Source organism: Nematostella vectensis, chromosome 13, assembly GCF_932526225.1.
Source record: "Nematostella vectensis chromosome 13, jaNemVect1.1, whole genome shotgun sequence".
Classification (NCBI taxonomy): domain Eukaryota; kingdom Metazoa; phylum Cnidaria; class Anthozoa; order Actiniaria; family Edwardsiidae; genus Nematostella; species Nematostella vectensis.
Genome location: NC_064046.1, coordinates 2,480,308 through 2,493,715, shown reverse-complemented (window position 1 = coordinate 2,493,715; position 13,408 = coordinate 2,480,308). Strand labels below are relative to the sequence as shown.

Here is a 13,408-nt window from a genome sequence, read left to right as displayed (position 1 = left end):
GGTCACCCTGTGTTAAAAAAAAAATGTACGATGCTCTATGCTCTTGGACTGGGTCGAGTTGCTAGCAGTCGCTTCGAATATCTAAAATGGCTGACACTAAAATCAAGTCTGGAGATGTAGAAAACCCCGAGAACCTACAAGATCTCACTGGATTTGTATCCTTTTCATCTGAACTTACCTCTAATATCTAGTTTTCATCCCAGTTGCTATGAAAGCTTTCTTTATTGCTGCTTTGGTAATTTTTCGGTATGAAAAGTTTTAGCAGTCAAAACCGGAAGAAAAGCATTCTTGTTTTGACACTTTAGCTTCGAATCCTCAACTGAATTCTGTTTTCCTTAACCCGTGGTACTCATTATTAGGTCCAAACTTTGCTGACACAGATGGTTAGTTACAGCTCGTGCTTAGTCCTTCGTATTTATACAGTTATCATTGAAATAACCTATTCTACCGAATGGGTAAAATAACAACACTTCATTGAATTTTAACTTTGTTTCATTTACAGCAAGATAAATTCCAAAACATGTCGGACCAGATCATAACAAGAAATATCCTTTTGCATAGAGTATTTCTCAGTTTTAATCCTATTTTACTACGCAGCTTAAGAAAAGGATTTAGATAGTTTTTTTTATTCAAACTGATCCCCAAGCCGTTGGCGTCCCTAGAACTTGTTTGTTTGTTTTAAACTCGACAAGCGACGCCGATAAATTAACGAGTTGCTAACGAATACTTAACTTACTTACTGAATGTTTGCCTTTAGCGAGCTTTTGACGGCTCAATATACTTGATTACTTTTCACAGCTTCTTTATATAATAATCTCCCTTTCATATAAAGAATGTAGTATGTTTTTATTTTGTCTTTGTAAAAACGATTTTAAATTGGCTACCAGTTATTTAAAAACCTCTTTTTAAATAATTATGATATAGCTCGGTTTTAGGTTATCCTGTAAATTTCTGTACATTAGTTGTGCAGCTTTTATGGTTATGAATTATTTTATCTATTTTTTAAAAGGGTATCTCTCTTGAATGAGAGATATGCAAATCACATAAAAATAATATCTGTTGTCTATAGCCCAAAGAACATATTTTAGTTTGAGATACCACATATACATCATGATCCATCAAAAATAGGACTTGGATATAATTAATGCTGTATGTTAGACTTATTCTGAAATCCCAGGTCCCCTGTTTTTAAAGCTCCTAATATAAACTTTCCTTGGATAGAATTTCTATACCATTTGGACACAGCTAGCAGGAAAATATCAAAGCTCTTGATTTTTACATGCACAATTGCAACCACCAAGTGCAACTAACTCACTTTTGAAATCAGAGTTTTTCAAGATCTTTCTCAACTAAAGGGTTGGTCACCCTGGTTTCAACCTTTCTGGACAGTATCTTGTGTAGCCCAAAGCATTGTGCAGACAATGCTACCAATGCTGGCCCAGCATGGTTGAAACTCTTTGAATACCATGTTTGGATGTGCTGCAAAGTAAGTCAAAAACATTTCCTCTGTCTTGTCATAAACTGAGGAAGGCCATGCTAACAGTGCTGGTGGAATTTGTGTGGGGCTAACAGCTCAATCAGCTTTTGTGGAAGGGGGGGGGGGGTTAGCCCTCACTCTCTCTACCATACTAGCACCCCTCTACAATGCTAGCAGAGCTTGCTTGCTTTTGATGTTTCACCATCCCCTGGAACCTAGGGTGATGCAGAGCTGGGGAAAAATGGTAAAAGGATGCCCTACCTCCAAAAAAACATTATTGCTGTTACCATGGCATTACTTCAATCAGAATAAGATTATTAACTTGCATAATTTACTAGTCATTGATCAATATTCCTTAATGAAATCACTTGATGAAATGAGCAACCGAATTGATGACCTTGAGAAAAACATTGGCGAGTTGATGAACCAGGCTGGAGTGGATGAGCCAGAGAAGTGACATGCCCTGTGGAAGATATAGCAGTTTGTCTGGACTACCTGTGGTGTATATAGTAGCATGCTATGACTTCCTTATACTTGTAATATACAAAAAGTAAATGCAGATTTTAAATAGATGCAACAGGTATAACAATATGATTATAAGAAAATCCCCGTTTATACCAACTAAGCACAGAATAAGAACTGTTAGCCTATTATATTTTTGTATTTACCAACTCTCCTAGGCTTTACTTATTGTATAACAACTTTACATTAAAGCGACATGTTCAACAAAATGACCATCTCTCCCATTGATTGGTTGGTGTGGGTTGTATTTAAGGGGCCTATTTATTTTTAATCCATGGTCCCTTTTTATTTTTTCGATAAACAATATTTTTTAAGACTCTTCGTTAGACTGTTTTTGAGAGGCAAATGTAATGGGATAAAAGTTTCAGTTAGCCTATTTATAGGCTTTGGAGTTTTTTATTTGGTTTATTATTTTTATAATTTCAGAATCTGACATCTCTTCTTCACAATTTTCGGTTTCTGGCTTCATAATTTCTTTTTGCATGTATAACTGTGTAAAATGGTGCAGGGCTGGGTTGCGATCTCTTTTTTTACCTCAATCAGTTGCTTGGAGGAACTTTTATTTCCAAACCACCACCTCCCCCCCCCCAAAAAAAAAAAGAGAGAGATCCACCACTAAGGACGCCTGTAAAGGAGTTAAAATTTGTATATATTTGTTTTTGTTAAGGATATTTTTCTGTATAAAAAGGGATATAATGTCCAACGTCAAGAGACCATAATGGTCTCTTGACAACGTGTAAAACATTGTAAGAATATCTTTTTGTGGGTTTGCATGCTCCACCACTTTACTACTCCCCCATCCTATTCAGTTTCTTTTGCTCCGACGGACGGCTACCGCTCGAAACGTCAGCACAACCACTTTGTTTCACAGAGGCGTTTAACATACCTTTTCAAACTTGTGTTGATTCAAACCTTGTCCACCACTTTCAATTTGTTTAACTGATAATAAACAGTATCGGTAAATCAACTGTAACATACTGAAAGCTGGAAGTATCTATATTATGGTTTATTTGGCTTAATATTCAATCTGGATTTATGCTACAAACTAGATCTTATCAAGAAAAATATTAAAGCTGAAAAGTACGGCTCCTAAAAAATTCAGAGCCCCCTTAAGAGGACCTTTTTTCGGAGCCCCCCCTTTTGGTGGTTAAAAATTTTCGGAGCCTCTCCCCCTCAATATCTTTCCTCCCCCCCCCCCCCCCCCCCTCGATGTATTTAATGAACTCTCCCTCACCGAATAAAAAAACTTCAACACCTACAAGTACAAACCATTTCTAGAAAATAAACAAACTAGATTCCTATTTCTATTTTCCAATATGGCGACCAAAACTTGGGGTCTCGAAAAAAATAAACATAGCATTAATAATTTTACCCAAATTAATGGCTTATTCTAATTTCTCGAGTTTTCTTATAACCTAGTACTCTCGTTCTAGAGACCATGGTCTCTTGTCTGGTATAGATCATTCACGTTTTAGAGTAGCTTAGGGTTTCCTGATAACTTGGGAGACGCAGGGGGATATAAATATGAGCAGAAAACACTTTCTGTTAATTTCACGCGGCTGTGTGTAAGTCACATGGGAGAATTCGCTGTGACGCACAAGGTAACGGAAAACGCTTAGAACATAATTTTCAGATACTTAGTAGGTTTTCGAAAAACGTTCGATTATCCTACCTTATGGCGAAATTCGTTGTAGCGCGACCTGCCAGAATCAAAATTCCTTTCTTCGTTTGGAAATAGCGTGTGGTCAATCAAACCAAACAATCAAAACCAGACAAACAGCCCCAAAGCTTATATCTGACTACGCGCTATTCCCAAACGAGACATGGATTTTGGATTCGCCGTGGTCGCGCAACAACGAATTGGGCTGTATAAATTTCCTACAGTCTTGGTTGGGCTATATGCCAAGTACGGGTCATTTTTTCAAATTTTTCTGCTTAATATTTTATATTCTTAGTTATCATCCGCACTTTGGAAAATTGTTATTTGAAGGACCACAATATAAAATTATGTTGAGATGACTTACATCGAAGCAATAAGTCACTGTATGTAAGTTCTAAAACGAACTATCTAAAACGTGACTATTAAACGAGAAAGCAATAGTTTTGACATTTTTTTATTTTCAGATGATAAAGTACATTAGGCTTTTTTCCCACACTCCCCCTGCCACGTGGGTTGTGTCTCCCATATCTGTTTTTTTAGCAACATAAATGATAAGGGCGTATCCGCACTATTGGAGGTAATAAAGATAGACTAGAGGGTAAACAAGAGACCATGATGTATTAATGAACCTTATAAATACTAGGCTTTTTCCATATTATATCTATGACTGCGCACCACTCTCAGCCAATCCTGATACCTTCCACGGAAGTATAATAAAAAAAAAAAGATCGAATGCAAAATAGATTACTGCAGTAAGTTTCTACTCTCCTCAGAAGCTTCGATGTATCAGCTTAAAACATATATAGAAAAAAGGAAGAAAAAGACACTTGAAATAAAACTAGTATCACATCCGTCTAGTGGGATCGAATAGTCAAAGGGAAATGCAGTGAATGTTAAACGAAAATTTAAGAAATAGTGGTTGTTTGGTCTAAGTTTGTGAGAGTCATCTGCACCAAAAGCAAAATACAGCCAAATACACGCAAAAGCCGCCTATGACTCACCGCAAAAGCCCGTAAAAGTCCCGGAGGCTAGCGCGTTTTATTATTTTTATTAAGGGGACATGACGGAAAAACATGACTTGATGTTCCCAATAAGCTCATTTCACATCAAATAAGGCGGAAAATTCCCCTAAGTACTTATTGAGTAATATCAAACAAAATGTCAAATGCGACTTTTTAAAAATTAATGCGATTTTTTATTGAAATTTGAGCTTTTCGTCTTTGAGCACATACATAGCGCAATGATGATAAAGGAAAAAATTATCTCTAAAGGCCAAAATCTGGGTATGTGCATTTCAGCCTCACGATTTTTGTGTTTGTAAAAGGGAAAATCAGTCCTAAATACAAGGAACGGATGGCCATTGTAAGAACTTGTATCTTCTTTCTCCATTTCTTCGAAGTGCGCATGTTTAGGGTTTTTCCGTCATGTCTACTAAGGGTGCTTAGCGGTGATAGGAAAGGGGCAGGTAGAACATTTTTTGACATATTTTCATGGATATTTTCGCACTATAAAGTCGCACGCAGGTGCTGAAAGCATAATTAACAATGACATTCGTTGTTCTCTTACTTTTTCAAGCAGGGATCAGTAATATTTTGGCTTCCCCCGGGCCTATTGGAGGGGGAGGGACCTTGTGGTCTGCGTCGACAGTTAACTATAAATAATAAATTTAAAAGAAAAAGTCGACAACGACGCAGATTGTTGTTTTTTAGAACAATATTTCGGCAGGACAGTAGTTGTAGCTCCTGCCAAAAGTATATATCGCGCTCGTTTTTATTGATAGGATATTTTTGCTCTTGAGATAGGAGTGGCTGAAAAGAGATTAGAGACTTTTAATAACCCTTTCACCGCTATATAACAATAACAAATCCCACCAAAACAACAAGATAGCTGTCATACCTGCTTATATAATAACACGGCAGGAAAAAAATATCTTATGTAATACCAACAAAACATCCAAGCCCACGATTCTTACATTTAAAAAGAAAATCATTGAAACAAGCCAGTAGTACACTCAATGGAAGTTAGATCATGAATGAGAATACCCCTATATAAAGGTTTTTTGCGTGCTACACGCTTAACGGGCAGCTTTTCAGGAAACTTCACGTGAAGCGAAAGGATCCTTAACTACCAGCGGCAAATCCTGGCGGAAAAAAATAAAACGTCATCCATTTCATCTAAAGGAAATAACAGGCTGTTAATGATCTACTCACCGATTGTCATATAGCGGTACATTTGCTTAACAAGGCTGTATAAAAACTGTATAAAAGAGAAATCAATCTATCTTTCTATTCACATTGCCAGCCACTTGAGCTAAGATGGCCCAGACATCTTGCGCTACCTTCGCAGAGCGAACTCCTTTAGCTTTCAAATCATACGCAACTTCTTGTCCAAGAAAACCCGAATCGAGGTATTTTGATAAAGCAAATGTGAAGCTGAGGATCGGTTTCGAGGATTGTCCGGATTTTTCACCGATATCTTCCAGGATTAGTATATCTATGGAGCTACGAGACTCCATCATCAAAAACGAACTTGAACGATGGACTGGTCAGGACGGAACGATTCTCAAAAGATGGCTCAAGTTTTTCTAGGCCTTATCTAGAGATTGGATTGGCTACAAGATGCGACAAACGGAGGATACTGAGATTTCATGTCCTTTTCGAGTCAACGAACTGAAGCACCATGCAAAACTCTAAAACGAATAGAGTGGGAAAAGATGAGAAGCTGCCGAGATTATGTATCTTTTCGTGCCGTACCACCGTGCGTATGGCGTAGAAACGTGTGTGTCGCCGTACCATAACCGCACCACCCCCCTCCCCCCTGACTGCCGTGCCGAACCGTACCATACCACGTTATGCCGTGTCAGGCCATTTTCTCAGCGAGTTTTACAAAGGCGGCCCTATAGGAACATTGGGTGGAATTGGTCCATCGAATACATGTGTAATTATAGTATCCATTGTTGAAGTTTGTTTATTTGTATGTTGTAGAGAATGTTTGAATTATGGAATAAAATCCTTTTAGTTTTTCATGTGCTGGATTTGTATCCCTCAGCGCTATTTGAAATTCTCCCTACTTCGGCACCATCAGTCCAATGTCAAAGTCCACTATCATAATCTAAAGCCCCCTTTTACCATCATGTAAACGCCCAACCTGTGTAAATTGACCAGACTGTCAGTAAAACAAGCACGGTCACCCTTCTCCTATCAGTTCACGCGCATATATCCTATCAGCCTTAACCTGTGTAAATTGACCAGACTGTCAGTAAAACGAGCACGGTCACCCGTCTCCTATCAGTTCACGCATATATCCTATCAGCCTGTGTAACCTGACCAAACGGCCATTCAGGCCCGTTTAGCAGGTGCTTTCTATCTGTTCAGAAATGGTTGGTAGGCAAGCTCCAATCTACATCCCTGAACACAAGGATGAGATTAAACATTGGTTAGCTACGGCACTCATGTGTCTACTTCTTATTCGGAACCCCCTTACGCCCCACCCACCCCTCCCATATCAATACGATAACGCATGCGTGAATCCAGCTGAAAAGTCAACTCCTTTTCCCCACCACCCCCTCCAAAATAACCATCAATCTAATGACACGTGCAACGCGCAGCACACATTGCATCTAATCCTTTCCCCCACCATCCCCTACCATATAACCAGCAATATGATGACACGTGCCACACACAGCACACATTGTATCTACTCCTTTCCCCCACCATCCCCTCCCATATAACCAGCAATATGATTACACGTGCTACGCACAGCACGCATTGTATCTACTCCTTTCCCCCACCATCCCCTCCCATATAACCAGCAATATGATGATACGTGCTACGCGCAGTACGCATTGCACCTACTCCTTTCCCCCACCATCCCCTCCCATATAACCAGCAATATGATGACACGTGCCACACGCAGCACACATTGTATCTACTCCTTTCCCCCACCATCCCCTACCATATAACCAGCAATATGATGACACGTGCCACACACAGCACACATTGCATATAATCCTTTACCCCACCACCCCCTCCCATTTAACCAACAATATGATGACACTTGCCACGCGCAGTACGCATTGCATCTAATCCTTTCCTCCACCACCCCCTCCCATATAACCAACAATACGATGACACTTACCACGTGCAGTACGCATTGCATCTAATCCTTTCCCCCACCACCCCATCCCATATAACCAACAATATGATGACACTTGCCATGCGCTTTACGCATTGCATCTAATCCTTTCCCCCACCACCCCCTCCCATATAACCAACAATATGATGACACGTGCCACGCGCAGCACACGTTGTATCTACTCCTTTCCCCCACCATCCCCTCCCATATAACCAGCAATATAAAGACACGTGCCACACACAGCACACATTGCATATAATCCCACCCTAGAACTCAGCTAACTGTGCGTGGCGTAACCGTATAAGACAGGCCTGGAATCCTGGTTATTGCCTCCCCATTAATGCGCTGGTTCCTTAGGTACCTTTGTGTTGTACAGTTCACTAGATAGCGGTGCTGGGGCCGAAATCTCCAGCCTAGCCGCAAAGCTTTAGCTTCCATACGACGTTTTAGCCCATGTCTGGAAGTATGGTTTAACTTTTCTCTTCAAATCTACTCTCGAGTTCGATCCTCTGCCGTTGGCTTCGTTTTTTTTTTCACTCTATCATTTGTGAACTTTGTTGATTTGATTATTAATGTATCGTTTTCCGTGTCATTGTTTTGCGTGTGCGTGACCATCCGTTCTCTAGGTTTTGTTTATCGAATGTAGTGTTTCATGTTCTCTTTTTCTGTTCTGAATTCGAGGAACAGCGAATAAACTACTTACATATTCTGCCACAGGAATCCCGGTACACGTAACATAAAGGCTTTTTCGATGTGCCGATGCGCAGTGCTTCTTTTGCGACGTTTAGCGCACTCTGTATTTTATTCATGCGCAGTTTAAGACTATGCTCTTGATGTCATGAAAATTGTTGCCATTTTCCAAAATTGCCGATATGGAGAATACATTTAGTGCAAGTTTAATTTAAAGCGAGAAAACGCGAACCATAAATTTCGCGAGAGCATTTTCAAGTTGTGCAGTTTCTTTATTTAGATACCTCTGACTCTGTGGAATTTTTAGTTCCGCTAATATGCCTACCTCAATCAGATATATCAAATAAACCTTATCTGTATTCTGCTGAAGGCAGAGAGTTCCTTTCAAGAATGCGATGTCGGCCCGTACACAGGGGCCTGGGATCCTGGTTATTGCCTCCCCATTAATGCGCGGGTAACCCCGAAAAAAAAAGGTCTACTTTTTCGGATTTTGCCCCCCCCCCCCCAAGAAAAATCCTGGGTCCGGGCCTGATACACCTATTTCAATAAACGTCGTCCGCCCAAACGGCGAATGGCAATTGCCATATGGCAGTTCTACGACCGAAAGGTGTTTAGGGGTAGTAATTATTTGTACAAATAAAGGTGGTAAATAAACTCAAGCGATGTCAGAACTATATATTAATTACATTTAATGGATAGGCGTATGTTTTATTTATATTTTTCTGAATTTGAAACAAACACTTGGGATCCATGAGTCCATTCGGTCGTAGAACTGCCATTTGACAATCGCCATTTGCACTGACAACGTTTTTTTCAAATAGGTGTACTATGTACCGCTTATATAAGCCCACCTTAGTGCAGAACATCTTATATAATAAACCACCTACCACAAAAACTTACGAAACAAACGAACTTACGAAACATCTGTAATTCTGCACGAGCGTGTTCAAGTTCATTTAGCCAAGGGCACGACGCTAGGGTAGAATAATAATAAATATTATAATTATCCCTTGACATATGTCAAGCTAAATGCAGTTAAGATAGAAATAGATGTTTGTGAGCCAACCTGCTTATCGACGAGAAAATTCAAAAGTCGTCCGCCTTTTTAGATGAGAGACCAAACACACACATCTATCGCCTACAGGAAGACAAGGTTCCGCGTGCGTGTTATGCAGCTCCCCTGCGGCAAATCCTGACAAAGATGATAACAACCTTTCTTTTTTATTCTTTCCATCTAGAGGAAATGACAAAGGTCGTTAATTTCTACTTGCAGATTCAACTTATTAGTGGTCCATTTGCTTAAATAGCGCTACATCTGTATAAAAGAGAAAGCAATAGGTTTTACTATTATACTTCTATTCACTACTAGTCACTTTCATTGCCACTTTAGCTACGATGGCCCAGACATCTTGCACTACCTTCGGAGAGCGAACTCCTTTAGCTTTTAAATCCTACGCATCTTCTTTTCCAAGAAAACCCGAATCGAGGTATTTTGATAAAGCAAATGTGAAGCTGAGGATCGGTTTCGAGGGTTGTCCTGATTTTTCACCGATATCTTCCAGGATTAGTATATCTATGGAGCTACGAGACTCCATCATCAAAAACGAACTTGAACGATGGACTGGTCAGGACGGAACGATTCTCAAAAGATGGCTCAAGTTTTTCTAGGCCTTATCTAGAGATTGGATTGGCTACAAGATGCGACAAACGGAGGATACTGAGATTTCATGTCCTTTTCGAGTCAACGAACTGAAGCACCATGCAAAACTCTAAAACGGATAGAGTGGGAAAAGATGAGAAGCTGCCGAGATTATGTATCTTTTCGTGCCGTACCACCGTGCGTATTGCGTAGAAACGTGTGACTGCCGTGCCGAATCGTACCATACCACGCTATGCCGTGTCAGGCCATTTTCTCAGCGAGTTTTACAAAGGCGGCCCTATAGGAACATTGGGTAGAATTGGTCCATCGAATACATGTGTAATTATAGTATTCATTGTTGAAGTTTGTTTATTTGTATGTTGTAGAGAATTTTTGAATTATGGAATAAAATCCTTTTAGTTTTTCATGTGCTGGCTTTGTATCCCTCAGCGCTATTTGAAATTCTCCCTACTTCGGCACCATCAGTCCAATGTCAAAGTCCACTATCATAATCTAAAGCCCCCTTTTACCATCATGTAAACGCCCAACCTGTGTAAATTGACCAGACTGTCAGTAAAACAAGCACGGTCAACCTTCTCCTATCAGTTCACGCGCATATATCCTATCAGCCTTAACCTGTGTAAATTGACCAGACTGTCAGTAAAACGAGCACGGTCACCCGTCTCCTATCAGTTCACGCATATATCCTATCAGCCTGTGTAACCTGACCAAACGGCCATTCAGGCCCGTTTAGCAGGTGCTTTCTATCCGTTTAGAAATGGTTGGTAGGCAAGCTCCAATCTACATCCCTGAACACAAGGATGAGATTAAACATTGGTTAGCTACGGCACTCATGTGTCTACTTCTTATTCGGAACCCCCTTACGCCCCACCCACCCCTCCCATATCAATACGATAACGCATGCGTGAATCCAGCTGAAAAGTCAACTCCTTTTCTCCACCACCCCCTCCAAAATAACCATCAATCTAATGACACGTGCAACGCGCAGCACACATTGCATCTAATCCTTTCCCCCACCATCCCCTCCCATATAACCAGCAATATGATGACACGTGCCACACACAGCACACATTGTATCTACTCCTTTCCCCCACCATCCCCTCCCATATAACCAGCAATATGATTACACGTGCTACGCACAGCACGCATTGTATCTACTACTTTCCCCCACCATCCCCTCCCATATAACCAGCAATATGATGATACGTGCTACGCGCAGTACGCATTGCATCTACTCCTTTCCCCCACCATCCCCTCCCATATAACCAGCAATATGATGACACGTGCCACACGCAGCACACATTGTATCTACTCCTTTCCCCCACCATCCCCTACCATATAACCAGCAATATGATGACACGTGCCACACACAGCACACATTGCATATAATCCTTTACCCCACCACCCCCTCCCATATAACCAGCAATATGATTACACGTGCTACGCACAGCACGCATTGTATCTACTACTTTCCCCCACCATCCCCTCCCATTTAACCAACAATATGATGACACGTGCCACGCGCAGTACGCATTGCATCTAATCCTTTCCTCCACCACCCCCTCCCATATAACCAACAATACGATGACACTTACCACGTGCAGTACGCATTGCATCTAATCCTTTCCCCCACCACCCCCTCCCATATAACCAACAATATGATGACACGTGCCACGCGCAGCACACGTTGTATCTACTCCTTTCCCCCACCATCCCCTCCCATATAACCAGCAATATAAAGACACGTGCCACACACAGCACACATTGCATATAATCCCACCCTAGAACTCAGCTAACTGTGCGTGGCGTAACCGTATAAGACAGGCCTGGGATCCTGGTTATTGCCTCCCCGTTAATGCGCTGGTTCCTTAGGTACCTTTGTGTTGTACAGTTCACTAGATAGCGGTGCTGGGGCCGAAATCTCCAGCCTAGCCGTAAAGCTTTAGCTTCCATACGACGTTTTAGCCCATGTCTGGAAGTATGGTTTACTTTTTCTCTTTAAATCTACTCTCGAGTTCGATCCTCTGCCGTTGGCTTTGTTTTTTTTTACTCTATCATTTGTGAACTTTGTTGATTTGATTATTAATGTATCGTTTTCCGTGTCATTGTTTTGCGTGTGCGTGACCATCCGTTCTCTAGGTTTTGTTTATCGAATGTAGTGTTTCATGTTCTCTTTTTCTGTTCTGAATTCGAGGAACAGCGAATAAACTACTTACATATTCTGCCACAGGAATCCCGGTACACGTAACATAAAGGCTTTTTCTATGTGCCGATGCGCAGTGCTTCTTTTGCGACGTTTAGCGCACTCTGTATTTTATTCATGCGCAGTTTAAGACTATGCTCTTGATGTCATGAAAATTGTTGGCATTTTCCAAAATTGCCGATATGGAGAATACATTTAGATGCAGTTTCTTTAGATACCTCTGACTCTGTGGAATTTTTAGTTCCGCTAATATGCCTACCTCAATCAGATATATCAAATAAACCTCATCTGTATTCTGCTGAAGGCAGAGAGTTCCTTTCAAGAATGCGATGTCGGCCCGTACACAGGGGCCTGGGATCCTGGTTATTGCCTCCCCATTAATGCGCGGGTAATCCCGAAAAAATTAGGTCTACTTTTTCGGATTTTGAACCCCCCCCCCCCCCCCCCCCCCCCAAGAAAAATCCTGGGTCCGGGCCTGATACACCTATTTCAATAAACGTCGTCCGCCCAAACGGCGAATGGCAATTGCCATATGGCAGTTCTACGACCAAAAGGTGTTTAGGGGTAGTAATTATTTGTAAAAATAAAGGTGGTAAATAAACTCAAGCGATGTCAGAACTATATATTAATTACATTTAATGGATAGGCGTATGTTTTATTTATATTTTTCTGAATTTGAAACAAACACTTGGGATCCATGAGTCCATTCGGTCGTAGAACTGCCATTTGACAATCGCCATTTGCACTGACAACGTTTTTTTCAAATAGGTGTACTATGTACCGCTTATATAAGCCCACCTTAGTGCAGAACATCTTATATAATAAACCACCTACCACAAAAACTTACGAAACAAACGAACTTACGAAACATCTGCAATTCTGCACGAGCGTGTTCAAGTTCATTTAGCCAAGGGCACGACGCTAGGGTAGAATAATAATAAATATTATAATTATCCCTTGACATATGTCAAGCTAAATGCAGTTAAGATAGAAATAGATGTTTGTGAGCCAACCTGCTTATCGACGAGAAAATTTAAAAGTCGTCCGCCTTTTTAGATGAGA

General features: G+C 40.8%; 1 protein-coding gene across 1 annotated transcript; it reads left to right on the top strand.

Annotated features, from left to right (window-relative positions):
• Positions 1–7: 7 nt before the first annotated feature.
• On the top strand, positions 8–2,208 carry LOC5507380 (heat shock factor-binding protein 1). The gene is made up of 4 exons (XM_001627991.3): positions 8–155; positions 360–383; positions 503–545; positions 1,846–2,208. The coding sequence occupies exons 1-4, from the start codon at positions 87–89 to the stop codon at positions 1,932–1,934; spliced, it is 225 nt and encodes a 74-aa protein (XP_001628041.1). The 5' UTR covers positions 8–86; the 3' UTR covers positions 1,935–2,208.
• Positions 2,209–13,408: the final 11,200 nt, after the last annotated feature.

Bases quoted from the DNA above. Each gene is read 5' to 3' on its own strand.
- LOC5507380 (XM_001627991.3), top strand. From the start codon at position 87: ATGGCTGACACTAAAATCAAGTCTGGAGATGTAGAAAACCCCGAGAAC. The intron at 156-359 runs GTATCCTTTTCA...ACTCATTATTAG, and splicing joins TACAAGATCTCACTGGATTT to GTCCAAACTTTGCTGACACA. The intron at 384-502 runs GTTAGTTACAGC...TTTCATTTACAG, and splicing joins AAACTTTGCTGACACAGATG to CAAGATAAATTCCAAAACAT.